This window comes from Thunnus albacares, chromosome 9, assembly GCF_914725855.1.
Source record: "Thunnus albacares chromosome 9, fThuAlb1.1, whole genome shotgun sequence".
In the NCBI taxonomy this organism is placed as follows: Eukaryota; Metazoa; Chordata; class Actinopteri; order Scombriformes; family Scombridae; genus Thunnus; species Thunnus albacares.
In genome coordinates, this window is record NC_058114.1 from 30,880,262 (window position 1) to 30,903,933 (window position 23,672).

General features: G+C 39.4%; 1 protein-coding gene across 6 annotated transcripts in view; it reads right to left on the bottom strand.

Annotated features, from left to right (window-relative positions):
• Positions 1-23,672, bottom strand: part of LOC122989583 (inactive N-acetylated-alpha-linked acidic dipeptidase-like protein 2) — a 583,517-nt gene that overhangs the window by 92,916 nt on the left and 466,929 nt on the right. For all 6 annotated transcript variants that reach the window (XM_044362562.1, XM_044362561.1, XM_044362560.1 and 3 more), the window contains one exon: positions 7,269-7,358. In XM_044362562.1, coding sequence (XP_044218497.1) covers positions 7,269-7,358 — 90 coding nt within the window. The remainder of the gene's footprint in view (positions 1-7,268; positions 7,359-23,672) is intronic.

A 23,672-nucleotide genomic window follows, 5' to 3' on the forward strand; every position in this document is an offset into this window, starting at 1 on the left:
CTGAGAGCATGTGCGAGTGACAGAGAGACAGTGGTGGAAAGCTTTATATGAGAGAGAGAAAGTCCGTAAATGACAGAAACACAACGTTATTTTCTGATTGTTTCACAGCGGTTACAAAGCACAAATAAGCAACCATCAGACCCTCAACAGGTGATTTACTGTGGAGACAGATGCTCTTTTGGTGGAATTTGGACATGCAACACATTTAATATTAATAAGCTTTGAATAAACGAGTGAACAGCGAGCTGCTCAGCTCTGTGTCTGAGTGCAGCGGGGGCTGTTTGATACAAACACTGTCACATTACAGCAGGGTGGGGCTTCTGGGCTTTGACTTGCTGAGCAGGATAAAGGCACACACCCCGCTCAATTAAACTGCCTGAGAGAGACGAACGAGCATACACAGGGGAAAAAAACAGAGGCGCAGGCAGTAAAACTAGCCAATAGGAGCACAGACACATTTGATTGGCAGTGGAGTCAACCAATGGAAGGCCATAAACTGTTTCTATGGTTCAACCTCAGTTTAGTCTCACTGGTGAAGTTTCTGTCTGGATTAAAAACATTTAACTTATAAATTCCTAATCATTTTAATTGATACATTTGTCCATTGATACATATATATATGGTTCCCAAGAAATAATAAACAATCTGCCCGTTCCAAACAGGCATGTTCTGAACGGGCACTGCACTAGTGGGGAATAACATCTCTGCCACCTCCCATTTGCCCTTCATCATGACATGTGTCAGGGTACTCTCGGCCTTGTTTTTTTATGTAACTGTCATTCTGCCTCCCTCTCTCTCTCCTCTGTTTTCCCTTCCTTTTATAGTCTGCATAAATCTGGCACTTTGCCTGATCTCCAAGGATGTGATGATTAAAGCCAAACAACAACCCTATTTCTCCTTTGCCCACCATGGCTGCAACCTTCCTCATAGACACACAAAAGCATTTTCATAAGAGCTTTCACACTGATGACTGGGCACATCCCTGTAAATAAACACACCCTTTAGGTAATAGGATAAAAATGTCAAGGCATGTAAAACAATACTGTCTGTGTATCTGGCTAATATAATAATTTATGCTGCTACATTTCTTGTCAGTGTAATTTTAAAGATGCTGGTGTACGGCCTTTTAACTGAGAGTGCAGGCACTTTCCATTGTGTTGAAAAAGTTGCCAGATATATTTAAACACACATCGGCCTCGTCACATAGCATCACATCAGTTGACATGGATAGCATACACAGGATGTAATATACGTGTTATGGAATTTTCCATATTCAGGGGTTAAATAAATAAATTGGGTTATACTGGGTCAAGCCTGGGCCTTGAGGTCACACTAATATTCTTAAGAAGAGGGAGATCTTTTCTCCTTCCCTTGAGACTCAGAGTAAATGTCTGTGTTAATTGGGGAAAGCTGGAGTCTCTCTGATAAAGGGTGAACCGGCGTTGTCCCAGTAACCAAGGTCAGGGAAATGGCCCGTGACTACCCAGGCAACACAGATAGTTGAATGTGTAGATTCATGGGCATAATCAGACATTCAAACCAGCATGTGCTGCCGGTGACCTGAAGCTCCATGCAACGTGACCTGAACTAACACAGGTAAAGTGCAATTCCTTGTTTCGAAACTAGTGAAACAATTAGACAACTTTTTCATATTATAGGATGATCTGTTGGGTTAAAGACTAAAAGCCAGACCTTCAGAAGGCAGAACAGGAAGAAACAGCATCTAAGTGCAGACCACCTTGACATTTACTGTTTCTGTTCTCTGCTAGACCAAGCGTTCAATGAATATTCTCAGCAATAAGACATCAAGGCTCCTCGACATTTTCTTCTACCTGAGGTATTGACCAATGCTCCGAATTTCTTCCCAACAGTATGGACATGAGTAGTTGGGGTATAGTAGCCAGGGTGTGCTGATCCAGAGAGATAATGTTATAAAAACAACTGCCACTTTTGTGGAGTGTTGATGTTTATCAATGCTGGACAGTCACATTTTTGAGCACTTCAAAAATACTAAACATAATGAAACATTCAAATCATAAACTGAATATATTATATAAACATGAGGAACTACATTGTGGACATTTACAGAAAAAAAAAAGAATTTGAAAAAAAAAAGAAAAGTTGGAGATTGAAAACAAAGAAATCAGGAAAAGATGAATTCTGGCCAGGTGATATTAATATTAAAAACAAACGAATGAGATGCATGATCATGACAAAAAGATACTTCTATTCAAAAAATGTGAAGATGACTGAGAGGAAAACAAAAGAAAACAAAAAGCCAGAACTATACAGTACAGCAAAGAAAAAAATGAAAAAAAATGGTGCAAGACAGGTGTGGGTTCAGATACTGCTCAATGCCTTACACCTGAGGAGGAGAGGACCTTTTCCAGTCAACCAGAGAGCATTGACCTCCATGGAGGAATCCTGCTTGGAACAAGCTGTGAGCCTGGCCCATCTTATTTTGAGATGGCTCCATGTGGATCAAGTATTTCTCTATTACCTTCACAAGGTCAATCCTCTAACCAGTTTTTCTTCCAGGTCACCTTACCATCAGCCTTCCTCCCCAGGAAGACTGGGAAGAAGGCAAAATTTAAGAGTTTGGAAACAACAAAAGAAATATCTCAGATCCAGGGATTTTAACAAAGACCTGTGGAAGGTGTCGGGGGGAGGATACAAGATCTTTTTTTCATTGTGCTTAGGCTGAGGCCAAAGATGATTTTCCATCTGTAGTGATGCTCTCCAAATACATAAACAAATACCTCTGTGCTTGCTGTTTTACCTGTTTCAGTTATTGAATTCCTAAGTGCGTAATATTGCAGTAGTGGTCTACACTTGCAATGATTTATAAAATGTCAGTCTTGAACTGTGCTTCTTTCTTGTATTTACAACAACTTTCTGACCTTACAACAGTCTTCTCAGTATTACACTGACAACCATTCAGCTGGCAGTAGTTTGAAGTTCCTCTAATAGTGTTTTACCTTCATTTCTTGAGTCAGTTAATCTTCCTGTCACCTTTTCTTTGGTTTTTGTTCCCTGTAAAGTGTGTCTCAGACTATACCTGGTCTTTGCTAAAGGTAAGTGCAATAAAAAAACAAGCTGAACTCTCCATTACTCCATGGAACACATAAAGAAAGACTTATTGGATGCAGTGCCGTGACCTTTTGGCAGCACATTTTCAACAGCATCATGAAGGCATTATTGACATTCATGCATATTTAGGGTACATTTGTGGGGGGTGTCTGAAAGTAATGAACTATATTGTAATTATAAAGCTTATAGTAGAGTTAATGATCACATGGGAAACTTTTGACCAAAAAAGTGACCTATGACACAAGCCTACAATCAGAGACATGGCCTCAGTAAGGCGTCTGTCTCCAGGAACAGACAGTAACCAGTGTGATTCAGAGGCCTGCTCCTGACTACACTGTACTGTATACCCAACAAGGCAAACTAACATTGTGGAGATAAGAGGGACCCTTTTGGAGAAGTATATCAAGCTGCACCTCTTTTGGTTGATTGATGGGAGTCATTTCTATAATGGCACCATTTATGGATGCCGACAGATACATTTGTCAAAAGAGACATTGTGGCATATCATCACTAGTGCCTGTTCACAGACTGTGCGGTGAGAAGGACTAAAACTACACACAACTTCTATGTGTTTGGAAACTCATCTGTGGTTCAAGAGGCCATTGGCATCTCCTTGGGTACAGAATCCCATTGGACTCAGTGTTACTGAATGCAGTGCATTCATTATAAACCTTATGTCAAATTCTCTAAGTCACTGTGTGATGAAGAGTAGCAAAGGTTTCTGGAAACTGCTTTCTTGTATCATAAATGGCTAATATGATTGTGTTTCAATGAAGAGTTTCAATTGTGCTCTGCTTTAGGCTTTAATTTACCTGCAAAAATAACACATGCAATACTTGAAACTTGGTGTATTTTTGGTATTAACACAGTCACATGGTTTGGTAATGATACAAAAAGGGTACTAGTACTAAACTACAGTCACCCATGTTAAATCAACCCTAATGTCAATACATCCATTTCCAGATTTGTAGACACAGCACTTCACAACTGCACAAAATGTGTTGAGTGTTGAGTCACAAGAATGACCTGTCCTTTTTTCCCCTTTGAGGTCATTAAGTTCTCTCCTCTTCCCCTTGCAGGCGAATGAAGGAGGTGTCGAATGTAAGAAGAACATCAAGAGAGAAAAATGAGCTGCCAATCACCAGCCTTTTAGCCAAGCAATCATCATCTAGCAGGGATGGGATGAACGTGAAGGTCACCTGCACACTGGACAATAACGCCATACATACATTGCTGATACCGATAATACATGCACACACGCATGCACACACACACTGCCAAAACAAACGGAGACTGAGGCCACGCTGGTGATAACTCTGTGTGTATGTGTGTGTGTGTGTGTGTGTGAGTCCACGTCTTCAAAACTCTTCACAGTCAACTTTACCAACACACTTCTGGGAACAGCAGTAAATTTTACACACAAAAGCAAATCCTTCTAGCAGACAGTAACACAACTCGTGTCAATCAGAACACACAAAAATCACTCGTAAATCACTTTATGATCACTACTTTTTTTAAAAAAATTGTGTATATATATATTTTTTTTTTAAATTGCTGATAGTGCAAGTACATGTAAACAAGCTTTTCATTTTTCATTACAAACATTTCTAGCTCTCTATAGAATGTCCTAAAGTGTATTCTACAGGAATGAGTCATAGCATTGCAGCAGGAAAGGTTTCAATAGACTTTATATTGGACAATTTGACTTGTTTTGTGGTGGGGGGGTTGACTGAATATAGGTGTACTTGAATGTTGTTTTGATTTGGCAAATTGCTGTTCATTTGATGAAATGTTATTTTTTGAACATAAACTGGAGAGTTTTGGAGTGAGGATGTAAACACACTGCAGATTCACAGAGCGTTGTTGGTTGTTTGTGTTTGAGTGAGAAGAGTATTCAGGAAATTTGAGGACTGTGATCATTGAATGCTTTTTGTTCCTGAACTCAGCATGTTTTCATCAGTATCTGATTTGCAATGAAATGCAGCCAGGGCTTAGACCCAGAGAAAACAGGTGCTACGGTACGCTCATAACCCCACTTGTATATGCTTATATAGTGCATTTACAGTTGCACTCTGAATCATGCATACATCAAACAGGCATACAGTGCAGACAGAATGCTACAGGAGTCTAAATACACAGATGGCAGCCAGCTCACCAGAAGGAAAGCTTGTTTTGTACAAACTTCTCCTCTTCTCTCCCACATATTCTGCTCACCCAAATTAAGCTGCTTCTGTCTTTTCTTGCATTTTCTGCAGGACTGAATAAAGTCTTCTTTGTTTGTTTATGTGGAGGAGGTGTCGAACATTTGAAAATACACAGTAGTAGGTTGATCTACTAACTTCGCTAACAGTTTGTGCATTTTGGCAGTGCAGAACTCTTGCTACAGCGGTACTCGCAAACTGTAATTTCATATGAGGTGCCAAGGTAAGGACGCACCAAAATGAAGTGTCTTCATTTAGAGCTGGGCCTCTATAAAAGATCATGAAAACATCTCTGTGGCTTATGTAAACTGTGACAGCTATCCTACGGTGGCAATAGCTGTGGACAACTGGTGGCATTTATAAGCGATGAGATTGTCCCTCCTAACAGTCAGCGTTATTTTTAAAAAGGACCAATCTATTGGCTGAGATAGAAATCCTAATTTGGCAACAGGTTGCGTAAGCAGTATCTATTTCTTCTGAGAAGTCATTAAAGAAGAAAGACACAGAAAAGTTCTAACTTTTATGATTATAAGAAAAAGAATGAAGCTATGATCACACAGGGTGCTTATTTAGCAGAGGAGTTGTGGAGGCGGATGGAGCAGTAGCAGTTTTTTTCCATACTGCTTTTAACCCTCTAAATGGTCTTTTTACACGATTCACACTTTTTGGAGAATTGAAAGTGCAATGTTTAAAATATGCAGCCCAGAGTGTCAAATCGTCCAACATCCCTGTGGCTTTTTCTCACAGGCACATCTCCATTAGATCTGCTGTGCTAGGAAACTAGAAGTGAAGACCATAATTATTGTTCCTGCTTAGCCTGCTTCATAATATCAGTAAATAGTATCCGACTCTGAATGTCACAACTAAAATGGATGATGAATTTTTTATGCTTTACTTAGCTAATGGCCATGCTAATTTGATCTGCTACACCAGCTAAGTGACTGACAGCAGCTGGCTTTGATACATTTGAATATGTTAACAATATCAGTCCAGCCACAATTTAACTGTTTATATTAGCTTAGCAACCATCTCCTGAAGGCCCAACATTTCAGTCACTCAGAAGCCCATGAAATTATGGGTAGAATTTCCGGTAATGAAGATTTACCAGATGTTAAGTTAGTAACATCTAGTAGGTAAGTAAGTAAGGAAAAAAGTACATTGAGGCACATTTACATTAAGACAAACAGAAGTAATTCTGATCAAGAAAGATGTCTTCCATTGAAATGAATACAAACTTAAGTAAAATCAAAGATGACACGCAGGATTTCTTCCTCGCTCACATTCAGCATGCAGCTCAGTAGCAATGCGCTCAATGCTTCCACTGGTGGCCAAAAGCTATTTTGCAATAATACAAAACTGTAGTCTTCTTTATATATCTTTCAGGGTTAGGATACCATATTTTACATTTGTAGGGACTTTATTGGAGGAGAGTTTTCTTGGTCAAATCATGATTTTTATTTGTTACTTTGTACTTTTTTATTATTTTCCCCACAATGTCAGTCTCTACAAAAAAATTGCCAACAATCTGGATGTTCTTTATGTTAATACATGAAACAAACAGAAATGTCATATTTCCATCATGTTTTCAATATGGTTTTCCATCGTTTGAGCCTTGACTGGTGCTCTTTAAATTCTGTCATCTTGTTGTGTCTTCTTCTGCAATGGTTTAATGGGACCTGACTCCCGATATTTTAATAATTTTCTGGAAATTTTGTGAAAATGTGCGCTACATTTCGATTGACACTTGACTACTGAATATTGTTTTGGTGCATTTAAAGAATTTTGCATAATTTTGCCTCCTCTGTTTTCCCTGCTTCTAATATGGCTTTAGAGTTGATATAACAGGCTCAGCTGATGCTATCATCAGCTGAACACTATTAGTATTGTTACAGTGTTAGATGTCATTTTGAAGTCATGGCAGCCATTGGGCTATAGAGATTTTATTGGTACAAGTATGTTTAATTAAGGCGGTCCTACCTTGGCAATGGTCTCATGGAACTTGAAGAGTGGGTCCAGGGTCTCTGGTGACTCAGCAGAGAACTGAGCCTCTGACAGGAAACTGGTGGTCTGAGGTGAAAGAGAGGAGGAGAAATAAATATTCCATCACATATCAAACCGCAGTATTCTGCTTTAAAACCCTGTCTGCTGTCCTGTTCTTTCAAGTCAAATCATTGTCTATTTTGGAAACATTTCCGTTATTGTGGGACCACAATGATTTGAAAGTCCAAGCATTAGTGAAACAAAAGCTTACCCTTTTTCTCTTTGCTTTCTTATCTTTTCTATTCTCGTTTGTTCTATTCCGTTCTAAGAGCTGAAAAGAGTGGAGTGACCTGCCACATTTTTGACAGGGAACAACAGTAAATGCTCTCAGGGCCACTGAGCTGCCAGAACGTTTTGTTCTGCTGCCAGATGCACACTTATACGTGTGTGTACACACACACAGTCCTAGATGCTGACACAAAGTCCTGTAACAATGGATGCACGCACCCCAAACTACTCCACTGCCACCTCAGCACACTTTGAAGTCACAATGAGATGCTTTGTTTTGGGACATTACAAAGACATTGTGCTGCCTTTGTAGAGTTTTTTTACTTCTTTTTTTCATGAATTCAAATTAAGTTGCAGGCAGCTAAGAATATAAAAGGTTCAAACACTCACTTTCTGCTCACTGCAGCCTAGAAATCCAAAAAAGTATCTGGCAACTCTTGTTGTGTCGTACTTATTTCAGACACACTATAGCTGCTTTAGTTACACACTGTTTAGTTTGTAGATATCATCCTGTATGTATGGTTGAGGTTGTGTATAACATGTATGATGTGTGCAGTGTCTGTTTATGTTAAATACCCATTATGAATGACAAACTCCCTAAAGGACAATAACCTTTTCCATTCATTCATTCATTCATTCATCTATCCATTTATGTATGGAATTCTACTTGATGACTTTCAGTAGGCCATTAGCTGGACATTAATATGTACAGTTAAAGTTAGTCTAATAATAGTGTTTCATTCATGGAGCACTGATATGGGCATTTGTACAAGAAATCGTAAAGTTGCAAGTTGCTTTCACAAGCTAAAAGCACAGGACTGGTCTAGGCTTGCCGTGACAGTCAGTGTTACCGGTGTTACATGATGTTCAGGCATACACCAATTACACGCCGATTAGAGGTGTGTGGACCTAACATGGACCTTTTATGTAGTTACACAGAGTAGAGCAGGATGTTTATCTGGTCAGTTTACCACAACACCAGCAGAGAGTTTTCAGAGAGTTTGGACATGTTTTCATGGAGATCTATGACAAAGAGTGTCACAGCATGTAAGTAAATTTCTTTATCATACTTGTTTTTCAATTAGTTGAGTTGTGTGTGTAAGTCATCGAATCCAACATTATATTGTCTTAATAACAGTATTGTTGCCTAAAACGTAGCATAAACATGTAACCAACTCATAGCAAATGTTAGCTAGGCTTCAGAAAAACTACACACGACAGGGGTTATTTGCGACATGATGTTACAACTAAGGCACTCATCATCAACGATAATGAAATAAAAACAACTAATTCTCACAACTTTTTTTTTTCACAGAATGAGACATTACAAGTGAAAAACAGATAGGGGAGTGAGTAGAGAGGTTCTGTGTCTTGCTGCCAGGGATGCGGATAATGGCAGGTCTATCAGAGCAGTGGCGAAGTCATATGTTATCCGCCATGTAACTCTCCATCGTTTTGGCATGCAGGAGAGGAAGCTGCAGGAGGCTAGTAGCCACAAATCCCCCACCGTGGGTTACTCTCAACACAAGCAGGTCTTCAGCACAGAGCAGGAAAAAAGGAAGCTCAGGGACTATTAAAAGCAGCATCTGCCCATGGCATGGTCAATTTTGACCCGGGAGGACAACAGGTGTCATTATGTGCTGTCATCAAAAAAATTGAAATGGTTTAAAAACAGTATCCTGACTTAACTTTTACATATACCAGTCTGCCATAATCCATCAACATATTTTCCTCTGATCTTAACTATAATTAAAATAATTCATAATTTCTTAGTCAGGATACTGTTTTGAAACCATTTCAATTTTTTTGATGACAGCACATAATGACACCTATTGTCCTCGGGTCAGTTTTGACCCGGGAGGACAACAGGAGCATTATGCGTAACCCCACAATGCCCATAAGGAAGCCACAAGCAACCAGTGTGGCCAGGGCCTCAAGCTTCAACAAGCACAATGTGAGCACTTTTTTTAATAACCTGGGCAGTGCATATGACAAGCATGTTTTTAAGGCTATAAATGTCTGGAATATGGATGAAACAGGGGTCACAACTGTGCAAGCTCCAGAAATAGATAATCACTCCCAAAGGGCTGCGGCAGATTGGGGCCATGACATCCGACAAGAGAGGTAGCCTAGTTGCTGTTGTTGCAGTTGCTGCTGCGGTCAATTCACATGGGAATTCTATGCTCCCTTTCTTCATATTTCCTCAGAAGAAATTCCATGCACACTTTATCTGTGATGGATCCACTGGTTCTGTTGGTTCAGCCAATGGTTAAGGATGGATGGATTTTGCCTACCACATGAAGCCATTGCAGGAGTCCAAGGTCCTCCTTTTGTTGGATAACCACGCTTCCCACATGTCCGTGTCTGCGCTGAATTTTTGCAAGGAGCATGGTATTTTGCTGCTGACCTTCCCGCCTCACTGCACCCACAAGCTCCAGCCACTGGACAGAAGTGTGTTCCCCTTTTTCATGGGTAGAGTTAACACCCACCCGGATATCAATGTGACTATCTATGACCTAACTGGCATTGTTGGCAAAGCCTTGCCACAGGCGGCAACCTTTGAAAATATGTCAGGGTTTAGATGCACAGGCATCTGGCCCTACAATTCTGAAATCTTCAGTGAAAATGACTCTGCTGCAACCTTTGTAACTGACAGGCCAGAACCAACCACTGCCTTGGTGTCTACTCCAGGCCCCTCTGTGACCTCTCCTGCTGTGCCCACCCATAGCCCCTCTGTGCCCACTCCCGCATTCTGCCCTGCTGAAGTCAGGCCCTTCCCGAAGGCTGGACAAGAGTGTTGCCAAGGCGAAGAAGAGGATGGTAAGTGACATCCTCAAAGACAATCCAGTCAAACAGGACATAGAAAAAGAGTAAGAGAAGAGAAAAGGCAGAAAACAGGCACTCAAGGCCGGAAGAAAGATCTTGAGTTCAAAGGAAAGGAAAAATGAAACGAATCAGTCCTCTGAGGATTGCCTTGTGTGCGGTGAAGATTTTGCCTCCTCTGTCCCTGGGGAGAAATGGGTGAAGTGTGTCTTCTGTGTGGGGTGGGCACATGAATTGTGCACTGAGGGGTTAGAACATTATATTTGTCATGACTGTGACAAACAGTAAAACTGTTTTGATAAAAACAAGGACACACACTGTCATAGATGTGAAGCATTCTCATATAGATTAAACCGGTCTGGCACAAAGTGTCATGCCTGTGAGTCGCCACTAGGGGTGGAGTGGCTAAGTGTGAGTGAATGACTGAATGGATGAGTGAGTGAGTTAGTGACACTGCCGGTTATAGAGGTGCTTCACATCTAAAAAAAAAGACTGATGTTGTTATATTGCTAAATAGATATATTGGTCAGCTGATTAAGGCCTTTGACATTTATTCATGTAGGCCAATCCTTATAATCCACATATTTCCATTCTTAATGTTTGTCATGTTTGGTCATTTTGACCTTTTTAGTTTCTTAGGTATGAGTTTGTTTGTTTTTTTCCTCAGATTGAGCTCCATTAGACTTTTGGCTCCCAAACTTTTGGCTTGTGAATGTGTTTTTCAATACATACTTTCAAAAAAATAGAGCTGGAAATAAAGCAGAGGGGAGAAAAGTGAAGAGAGAGAAAAAAAGGGAAGCTGCAGTGTTGCTGTGGGGGATCTCTGGTTGGGCGCTAGGTTGAAACCAGGATGCGTCAGGATAGACTTTTATTATTTTTCTTCTCTCTCCCTCTCCACTCCTATACAACCACTTCTTTTCATAAGTTTGTTTGCTTGTCTGCCCGCAATCCCCTTTCTCTGCTCCTCTGCCTTCCTTGCTCTCATTGCTCTCTCCTGCTATAGGCCACTCTCAGACCTGTAGGAGGTTGCTGGCCTGTTGCAGGTCAGATACGTTCTACACAGCCCCCACCCCTACAGGAGGGGTCCGTTCATTTGGGTCTGAGGAGCATCTTTCTATTTGCCAGCCACATGGGCCCAGTATGAGTAACTCCAACATTTTTCCCTACTGGCCCACTGCCCTGCCCCCACTGTCCTTTTGCTTTTTTTAAATATAGAAATAAAAAACATTTAGTTCATTTTTGCATATCAACGCCCACGTTCATCAAATAAAAAATGCTCTAATCTGTAAAATACTAAGTGTGTTATCAATACTTGACCAGACAACAGACACTACAATTATAAACTGAAAGTGTCTGCTCCGTCCGCGTGTGCAGCAGAGTGGCAGCACAGAGTAGCGGAGTCAGATTTCACTCATCACATGACGAGGGTAATGAGAGAAAGAAGGTTCTGGAGTTGACCTTATATTAATTATTGTTAATACTGTGCTATATTACAGAAAAAATACAAAACTCCTTCAGAGTGAGGCGTCTGTCCTCCCTCCTTCTCTCTGCTGCAAACACACATAGCTGTTAGTGAGCAGCTGCTCTCATGTCTCCCCGGCAGCCCGACTACTAAAAACTGTAGTTATCAACTTGACAGGACAGAGGAAACACTCCAGAGGAAACAGAATTAAACTTTTAGCTTCTGAAATAAATTTTTTAGACAGCTCTGATGGAGCTCAGGATTTATAAGGATGGCTGCTTTACTCCAAACCATTTTACAGTACGAACCTGGAGTGTGTGTGTGTGTGTGACCTTTAGATGTGTAAAAGAACGCAGAACATTAATTAACATTAAATCTCCCAACACACTGATTTTGTCGGTGTGTCAGGAGATTTAAATAATCAATTAAGTTAAACTGCTGTGTCTTGTGTGTGAATGCGCACAGCATCTCTCTCAATGGGGAGACTCACTTATCATTTCTGCTGTGGTGGGACTGCTGCAAGTATTTAATAAACTCAAACATTTTTTGGGGAGGGGGTGTTTAGTGGTCAGCAGCCCTGCACCCCCAACTGAATTCATGTTCTTGCAGCTATGGGCTCATCCACCAATTTATGTGCCATTTATGAACCACATTCACAGCTAAATTTGTGTGTATTTTCCTGCACAGTCAAGAATGGTATGGACAGTTAATAGAGTGTAGGAATGTGGTTCTCTATAAAATATGTAGATTTGTTTTTTTTTTGTGAGCTGACTGGTACTGAAGCAACAACGGCTATAGGCTATAACGAATGCATGAGGGATAGGTTGCATGTGCGATTTCTGTCCAAGTTAACACCCTCTCTGTTGTCTGGGTTTATGTTTAGTTGGTTTATGTTTGTGCGATAAAATAGTTGAGTAACAGTGCTGTATACTGTGGAGCGGATGTGCAGCTGGTCTTGCTGGTGTATATATATATTGTATTTTAGGCTGGGTAGGTTATAAAAGATGCTTTTTGCCTGTACTGTTTTGTGCTGCCTGTATACATAGTCTGATGCTCTGTTGGTTGAGCATGTTGGATAAGCAGTGTTTTGCTCTTATTGCCTTTGTGCCTATGCAGAACATTGCAAAGTAAACTGGTCGCTTGTTTGTCAGTTCATCTATGTTTGTTCATTTTTTTCCTTTTTCTAACTTTCATAAATTGTGTTTTTCTGGGAGAAGATGGCCCACTTACTTTTGTATTGGCCAACCCAAAATACAATTTCTGCCTACAACACTGGATTCTACACAACCCCAGATTACATTCAATGAGAGAATGGACCTCACAGAACTTGTGAGAGGGGTCTGCCTGCAGGTCTCCTCTATGGGGACACTTCCGGTGCAGGCTGCACACTTGGGGCAGCTCCACTGTCAGGGCAGGAAATCACATGTTTTTTTTGTGTTTTTTTCTGCACTGCATTAAAAACCATAGAAGAAGATGCGAGACATACCCATGGTTGTTTTGAGGAGCCGTACATAGTGGTGACAACATGACTGTGACTAGTTTGGTTTAAAGTAATTCAATAAGGCAATTCATGCTTGTTTTAATAGTAGCTATATCAAAGAAATGTTAAAACTGTAATGTAATAGATTGTTGTAGTGTGTTGTTCTCTATGTGACTTAAGCCCCTCTCACACATGCAGTCTATCCCTGAAATGTTCAGGAACATTTCCTGCATGGAGTCATGTGTGAATGGGTGCAGGGGTCCATATTCAGGGAAATCCTTACCGCCAATTTCCCACCTCAACAGCTTGTGACATGACAGGAAAATGCCGGTATGGCTGTGTTGTGAATGAAAGCAGTAACATTGCAGGGACAAGCACGTAAAGAGTTATGTCCAACACCATGCTCCACATGGTGAGGAATTGCCTGAAAAAGTAAGAAACCAGATTGTGAGATGTCATAAAGATGGGAGAGGGTACAAGATCATCAGGAGGCTACTGAAAAGAAGCCTAAACACAGTTGCAGCAGTGGTTAGGAGGTAAAGGAGAATCCAAACTACCAATAACAGAAGGTGCAGTGGCTGTCCCTGAAAAATGACGGCACACACAAATCACTATTTACCCAACCTTGTATTGAAAAACAGATGGGCAAGTGCTTCTGAATTGGCACAAGGAATATCTGTGGAAATTGGTGTTTCAGTGTCAGCTCAGTGTGAAGGACATTGCATGAAGTCAACCTCTACAGACAACATCCAAAAAGAAAATCATTGCTCACAAAATGGCACAAAATTGCAAGATTAAACTTTGCCAAAGAACATGAAAAGAAGCCTGATGAATATTGGCAGCACATTCTTTGGTCAGATGAATTCAAAATAGATTAGTTTGGATCAGATGGGGTCCAGAATGTTTGGCATGGACCTGGTCAGGACTACCACAGTGACTGCATAGTGCCAACCATGAAACATGGAGTTGGCACTGTGCTGATATGGGGCTGCATCAGTGCAGAAGATGTAGAGGAGATGACATGTATAGATGGCACTATGAACGTAAGTTTGTATAACTAAATACTGAATGAAAGGTGACAACCAGTCACAAGAGGGTTGGCAGGGGAGGAATTTTTCAACATGACAATGATCCCAAACACACTGCAAAAATCACATAGGAGATTTTAAGGACGAAAAAAGTGAAAACTATGACCTGGCCAAGTATGTCCTCTGACCTGAATCTAATAGAACTTATTCTAAAGAGAAATGTAGAGCAACAAAACCCCTCCAGCAAAGAGCAGCTGAACAGAATCATCTGTGAAGAATGATTTGTTCTAGATTTGTTCTAGATTAGTCTCATCCCTGCCAAGGCAGTCTGCCTACAGTCCGCCTGTAGGCAGACTGACAAACTTTCTTCAAAAGTTGTGCAAGAGTGCATTCCTCACTGGGGAGTTATACGATTGTCTAGATCAGTACCCTGAGCTATACAGAGGTTTTCTCTCCATGCAGTTGCCCCTCTTTTGCAACAAATACCCCTGTAGTAGCAGTGGGGAGACAGCAGAGGTCCTCGGGGGGTTGCCAGTGGAGGTGCAGGGGTTGTTTGACCAAGTTGAGGTTCTTTATGTGAAGCTGAGAGGACTTTTAGTGCACTGCACAGGCTTGGCTATGGGCTAGTATGGCCCAAGACGGATTGAACAATATAAATGCCTGTAATGTACATAAAGAGAGGTTAGACAAGCTGAACATGAAAATTATCTGCCAGGAATTTGTTGGATCCAGCGACACCCAAAGATGAATAATAATAATACTAATAATAATAACTGTATTTGTATAGCACCTTTCATACAAAAAATGCAGCTCAGAGTGCTTTACAACAAAAGAAATTACATGCACCACGTGCTTTACATGAAAAGGACATAAAAGAACATAAAAGCATGTAAAAAAAAAACATTAATGAAAGTGAAACTAAAATATATAGAATGTATACTGAATAATAATCAAAGAATAAAAATATGATAAAAACAAGTTAAAGCATAGAATACATAGAATGTATAAAATAAAGTAAAATATAAAATTTTAAAAGAAGTGCAGTAGAACATAAGTGCAAAGCTGACTGAGCATTAAAAAGTGCAGCAGAGAGGAAGTGCAAAGCTATTGAAATGCTCAGGTAAAGAGACAGGTTTTAAGCTTTCTTTTGGAAGTTTCTAGCGAGCTGGCTTCCCTGATATCTATCGGCAGTTCATTTCATAGTTTGGGGGCTTAATTGACAAAGGCTGTGTCACCGATCTTCTTTCGGCTTGCTGGGAACCTCCAATAAACCAGCAGCAGATGATCGCAGTCGCTCTCTGATGATGTCACCATGTGGCAGCATATACAGTGAGAAATATGTTTGGTTCTTTTGTTTAGTAGCCTAGTGGTGCCTGCCTCCTGCTACGAGGCAGAGGAAAATTTTAGCGTGCCAGACATTGTGCTTTAGTTTTAGTGTTCTACACAGCTACTATAATAAAAGTAATGGAGATTCTGTTAGATGAGATCACACCATACTCACTGTAATTAGGAAAACTAGACCCATATATGGTGTACCATCACCACCTACTGGCTATTCTTGGTATTGCTTGTAGAACGTACAACAACCTGTATACACAGGCTACTGGACTAATAATTAACACTGCTATAACTATTATTATTATTACTACTAATATCATTATTTAAAAAATGTCTGCCCTTGTGGTCAAACTGTGCTCTGTTAACAGCTACTTTTAATGATGAGTGGATTAAAATCGACCATGAGGATGCAGATACCCTACATGCACAGACACAAGTGTGGTTAAAAGATGAGTGGTGGACTGTGTGCGTGCACACACACACACACACACACTTGCAGGTATGCACCTCTAATAACTCACTGCTCAGTTAAAAGGCACTATTGTAATTATCACTCTTTGAGAGCAGAAATTGGTTACTTAACTGTTATTCTACTGATATATTATTACCCAGAGGCCCATAGTTAAAAATCTTGACATGACCATTAATCTCACTTTTCTTATCTTAAATATGGCACTGAAGCCCTTGTTAATGCTTTTGCTCATTCAGGACAATTTTTTTTTTTTTTTTTTTTTTTTTAGATCATTGAAGATAGCGAGCTGAAGTGACCTGGAACTTTTGAGGTCTGTCCCGAAATGAAGAAAATGAATATTGATATTTATTATAATGCAAATGACTAAAATCTCAGCCCTAAAACATAAGCTAAATCAACAACACAGTGTTACTTTTGTCAATGAAAACTTTAAATTATATTATTCACCTAACCTTTCTCATGATGAAAACAAGACTAAAACTAAAAAAGTAACCTTTGAAAACAAGAACTACAACAAAACAGCTGAACAAACTAGGAGAGCATGCAGGCAACACGGCCACATTCATAAAAAGGTAAGCTAATGTAACATTATCGAGTGCTGTGAATGTAAAGTTAACATTAACTATTGGCTATCTTTCCTGTTGCTAGCAGAAGGAATGAGGGAATGAGGAATTCCAGGGTTAATGTTGGCAGTCAACCATCTAAATCTAATCTACAAGAGAAATGTCACTATGTTAATATTTGAACAGTATTTTAGTGAACAGGTGGGTGAATGATGAGCTGCTCTGCAGTGGAGAGAACAGGTGACTGTGCTAATGCTAATGCTAAGTGAGCAGGAACGTTCTGTTCAAACAGTTTACTGAGAGTCAGTCTGTTGTCTTACTGCACAACATGTTAATAGCTCTTTTTCCACTAACTGACACTTAACTGTAACCATGGTAACTATACACAACAAAAATGGCGACACCTGTAGTATGCATGACAAAAATGAGACTAAAATGTCTGTAGTTTTTGTTGACCAACATTTTTGTGAGAAAAGGTGCCAAAATGAACTGCAACAGTATGTCATGAAGTTTAATCAATTTGTCTTGCAATATTATTGTTTAATATTTCTGTTATTAGCAACCTTCCAAAACCACCATTTCCCATAAGCACTTGACCATCAGCAGCTAGCCCAGAGGTGATGTTAAGATTTTAGGCTCCCTACAGGCTGTTGATATTGAGTCGGGTAGAACTTTTGGAAACAGTTTTAGATCATTATTTTATGATGAGAGATTATTACGTGCTGGGTTGGCTTGCCTTTGTAAATACAGAGGAGTACAGAGAGCACAGGAAACAGCTGTATAGAGAGATTCAGGGTCTACTGATATTCTTAATACAACTTATACATTTCTTCATACATTTTGAGTCATGTTGCCAGTAGCCTATAAATGATGGTATTGACTTTGGTGCATTATGAGTGTTTACAACCAGAAGTTTGGTGGCACAAAAGAGAAGTTTTATCAATTTGGAAATCAGGTCAGTTAAATGACTGTTTTGGGGAATTTGTCTCATACATGCATATATTATATTAACAGTAAAACACATTAAACAAGTAGTATTTAATGCTAACAATAAAAAATGCTATACATCATATAGGCTATAACTTGAAAAACTTAAATGCAATCACACACAAGCTATACTGTATATACACACTCCACAGCCCCTCTCCTCATTATGCTTTCTGATTCTGCTTCCTCAGTACAGTACAGTGCCTTTGGCCTTGGATACCCGGCACTAAGCAGCAGGTCAAATCAAGCACTCTATTCTGTACTTCACAGGGCCGGGATGAAGGGTTTTGGAGAGCTAAAGCCTTAAAACAAAAAGGGAGATAGTCGGGATCAAAGATACCTGAGTTCCATTCACTTTGTACTTACAGCCCTTTGTACCGCTTATCTACCTCTCACTTCTCTTTCACAGTGCAGACTCTCTCTCTGCCTTGATCTCAGCAGTTAAGCTTGCTCCTGCTTTCTCTCCTTCCTCTTGCTGGATATTTTAATTATCCATAATATGATAAAAGCAATATCTTTTTTTTTAAATAAACAAAATATGATAGTTTAGAATACCATGCATTCAAATACACATTTACTGGTTTGTACTAAAAATATAGCCATAGGTTTTTGTTATTAAGAGGGGAAAATGAACAAAAGTCTGTATATTTTTCAGTCTGTTGTCTTCAACAGTCTACATGTGGTGTTTTCTACATATTTAGCTGTGACAGGTCATTGGAGGCAGGTGGGGCAAAGCTGCTGCAGCAGAAAAAAGTGTGGTTTGAATTACTTTAATTCAGGATAAATGCATCACAAAAAAGTCCTTGGTTGCTGCTGTTATTTATCATTGTTCTACAATTTGAAGTCGATAGGCTTGATAGTTTTAAAAGGGTGTTTGTAATTGCACTGGGCTGGAGAAACCACTATGTGGGGACAGCCCCACTCTTGCAATCTCAAATGCCCTCAGTGTGGGAAAACAACAATTCGTATGCCTGAAACCTTTGGCAATGAAAGTGGATGACACAAATTTGATGCCAAGTGGGGCTGAGTGCCTGTTGCACCATTGCTACTTGATTGGCTATTTCCCAAGTTATTTGTCATTCACTTGTGGGTGGCAGAAGTTAGTATTTCTTTTAAAAGAAGAGAGAAACATCAGTCATCATGAACAAAATGGGTCATCTTCAAGAGGACAAATCTGAAAGTCTGGCTCTTGAAGAAAAACTTGTGATTAAATGCCTCGTTACCCAGAAACAAGAGGATTTTGTTATGAGACAAACCACTGATTCAAAAATAAAAGCAGATTAAGCAGATGAAATGACTGATGTGTAATGCAAATCATAGCTGGTGCTTGTATTGAGATACTGACTGCCAAAAATACTATAACAGAATGATTTTTGGAGTTTATGGAAGCTGAGGATAAAACTGCTGTGGGCCTCTTGAACAAAGTGCACTGGAGTTAGCGGACAAGTTGATCATACAAACTTACGATGATACTGCCATGAAGAGCGGGAATGTCAATGTACAGACCTTAATGAAGGGAAACATGGATATGTTATGTCCATTTTGTGCACTGCTATGCACACCAGCTAAATCTCACTTCAGCTGTTCTCTGCCAGAGTGAGCATTTTGTGAGTTTTTTGCCTTCGCCACCTTCTTCTACGGTTTCCAAAACGAGTTGCATCCTCGCAGAGGTAACACAAAGACACATGCCAAGACCACCAGCTGTCTGATGGAAGTTTGAAAGTAGAACTGTGTGGTATAATTGCGCAGCTCCAGTGCATAGAAAACATGAGAGAAGCCACCACCAGTGAAACATACAGACTGTCTAAAAATCTTAAGGACCCCAGCACATTATGGCTCTATCAAGTCGATATGGCCAACATGCCTGCTTGATGTGTAAACATGCAGTTGTTTTATTTGGAATACTTGTGTTTCTGGCAACCTGACAAATGGAAGTTCAATATTCCATCTCCTTTTAGGTTTGTTTTGCTCTCCACCAACTTCTGGCTCTCATCTGGCTCTTTTGCAGCTAAATGCCCCACTATGTTCACCAGCCAGTAACTTTGTCTGTCTGCTGTGTACAGTGGGTTTATCACAGAGTGCTGAGACTGAGTTGGGTGATAACTCTCTGTGGGTTTAGATGAGTGACTCATTTTACATTACACATAGTCATTTGACCCATTGCACAAATACAATTTTACTTATTCGCTCAAATTTTTACTTAACATAGTTTGCTTCATTTACTTGATATCACCCTTTTGTTTCATGTCTGTCCATTCTGGAAGGACATCCTGATCGCCTTTTCTGAGGTTTCTCCCACTGTACATATAGTAAAAGCCATCAGAGACACATTTGTGATTTTGGCCTTATAAATAAAACTGACTCTGTGTTTTGACTTCTGATTAACATGTTGTTGTTGAATACATTACAGTATTTACACTTGCGCATCTAGAATGAATATCCTCCTTTCCTCTCTCTCTCCCACACACAAAATGTTCAGTCAGTGTAAGCCTTGCTGATACACATCAACGCTAAAGTGCCTCTTGAGCATGAAGGACAGTGACAATAGCTTTGTGCCAAAGGAGGTATTCTACTGATAACCCAGGAATGTCCTCTTTCAAACCAGATACCCTTGGGAAAAAAGAAAAACATTCTGAAATATCTATTTGTTTACAAATGTTTACTCCTACTCAGAGCCCTTTATAAAGTGGTAAATATAGTGGACACTTTAAATCCAGTGCCTGGAATGAATATAAGCCCTTACCCTGCACTGACATTCACTTGTAATAGCATCACCCATCAACCCTCAGAGCTTGGATTCAAGCCTTTATACTGACATGTATCTTTCCTTTACGACTCTACTTATTAGAGTTAATGTTCTACTTATATTTCCATAGCCATTATAGGTACATCCAGCCCTGCAGCCTTGTATAAAGGCAGTGATATTTTTGCAACTGAGTAATTTGGGTGTTGTCTAACAGGCAGAGATAAGTATTTTTGGATGTTATCATATAGGTTCTAGTCTAAAAATCATTTGTGTGACAAAATAGTACATTTGGCACCAAAACTAGTTCCTAAAGATACTTCAACTACAAATACGATACTCTATTCAGAAGCAGTAAGGAAGAAGATTAATACAACAAACCAAAAGTACACAGAATATAAAATCATCAGGTGACATAGATGATCTTCATTGTAATGTTGTCACAACAAGACTTTCATATCAAATTCCTCATAAAGGAAGAGCAGATCAAAAACAGCTTTCTTTGCCACAGTCTCCTGCCATTATCAGGCCCACTGGGGAGAACTAACTGATATATATTCTAGAACCTTAGGGAACAAACTGAATTTCAGTCGACATTCAAGTTCCAGACTCCTTTTGCCTGAAAAAACCTAAAGGTTATAGATATTTGAACAAGAAAATAACCTTGTTTGTGTTGAATTTTGATTTTTTGTCTCCAATTTTTCAACTATGACTTTGTGCACAGTTTTCACAGCGGTAGTTTTCCTGTTTAAGGGGAGCCAGGCGAGTCTGTTAAAGATCAGGCAATATAACAGCTCTTTCCAATTTATTGCATAGGTTAGTTTTCTTTTATACACCAAGAATGGAAAGTCTGTAAAATGGAATGGATCTGTGTCCAAAACCAAGACCATCCAAAAAGTAGTGTTTTTGTATAAGTATACTGTATGTATTAAGTATAAGCTCAGAATTTAAGTGATGATATAGGATACTGAGTGGCATTTTATCATACTTTTCTAGTAGATCACATCAAGATCACATCCTGTTGGGCTTATCCATATACCCAAATAAATTGGCCCCCTTGTAGGAAAACAATCATCATCTTGGTTGTATGAAATGCTTCACAGGCTGCAGGGTTCACGCCTAAACTGTTTGGTGCATATTACATAATCATCAGTGCATTTGCCCATTCAGTTAGTCCACTTAAGTAAAGTAACATTTTAAAAAGTCCAAACAGAGGTGTATTGTGTGTTCTACTCTAAATATTCTGTCAGCTTTTCATAAAATGCAAGAACTTGAAGATCCCCTCTAGACATGTTTCAAGTCATATATAAATACTCTACTTTGAATAATAATCTATTTATCCATCTATCTATCCATCTATCTATCTATCTAGGCCCCAAAAATCCAGTGCCAGTCAGGCTCTACATCGCACTTGTGCAAGTTGCATTCTTGACCACGACTGGCTCCAGACTATTTGTGATGTCAGAAATCATGCTCTTAGATACACACCTTAAACTCAAATTTAAGGTGAGCACAGAGAAACTTCAGCAGATGAGTGTGAAAACAAACTCTGCACATACATGCACAGCTCTCTGCACAGTTAAGCTCAAACTGAAAAACTGAAGTAACAATAAGCAAAACACATTTTTCAGTAGAGGGAGACTTAGTAGTTACCACAATGACGGAAATAATTTCCTCCTATAATATTGTGTTACCAAACGTTCTCTGTCCATCTTCTGTTTCTAGCTATCCATCATCATTTATGAAAGGTCCAGCTAGAGACTCAACTAATTCTCATGACCTATTATTGTCTTGGCAGGTTATGTGACATCCAGAGAATATAAAAGAACAGACAGACTCACTTTTAGTGGAGTAAACACTGTTTTGATTAAACAAGAGCACATCTTTCCCAAACCTCCACAAAGACTTAAACATAACCATGGCAAAGAAACCATTAATCATGCTTTAGTTGCCAGAAAGAGATATTTTATGGGTATAAAATGAGAAACATAACGACAAACATCAACAGTGATAGGTTGTTTTGATAAAATTAGACAAATTATTTGTGAGGTAATATTATACCTAATCTGCGGATGAAGGTTGCTGTCTTGTTCAGTCACAAGACACAATTTTATCAAATGTATATAAAATCTCTACATGTCTCCCTTCCCATTCAACATGTGTGCAATCATACTTGACCTCTAGGGAGCCACAAAGCAAAAATTGGAGTTGTATCTTCCCTTCATATCTGGTAAAAATTAGTAATGTCACATGTGGTGCCTCATAGCACGGAGATAGAGGAGGTCAAAGAACAATATCAGTTGGCTGAGGCATTCATTCTTTTGTTGCTCAAAATGAAAAATCTGACTGGTCTTTTAGAGATGAAATTACAGAGAATATAATTTTCCTTCCCCATGAAATGATCTAGTACCCAGAATTTAATCTTTTTTATTCTTTAAAGAACTGATGCAAGCGTACCTTGAAAAAAATGAAAAGAAATGTTTATTTTACCCACTCTGTAAACATCATTAAACACAACCTAAAAGACTGGAAACGGCTCTTTGAGGCATTATTTTGACAAAGTGATGCTTGCTGTGTCTGAAATCAGTAATGTATTGTTTATAGGCTTGACTGTATCCCTATAGAGAGCACTTGTGACAACTGATGAAAGAAAGAGCTGAGAGAACAGTGAGGCGAAGACACTTCAAATCCAACATGAAAGAAATCCACAGCACTCTTCTTTAGCGCTGATTACAATATGTACATCAATGCATATTCTGGGAAAGATGCATTTTTATATATCTAAGGGTATAATTTGACAGGTTTTGAACAAGGTGATGGAAGAAACTGGTGAGGATTTCCAAATCACATGTTGAATTTCTTATTTCAGACAAGATAAAGTCTGATTTTGATTCCTTAAAGTAACATTTCTTGCACATATGTGAACACAGATGTTCTATATGACCAACAGTATTTGGACACCTGTATAAATACCGTTGTGTACCTTTGGTCTGGTTTTCCATGACTTAGGCTGGCCTCTTAGCTCCAATTAAAAGAAAGCATTCAATATTTTAAACATCAGTGTCCTTCCACCTTTGTTGGAAAAGTATTGGGTAGGCCCATTTCTGTTTCAACATGCCGACAATGCCCCTGTAAAGATAAAGATAAAAAACAATGAAAAGGTATGCTTTTTTGATGTGCACAAATCAGTTTTTAAAACATAACACTCGGAAAAAAA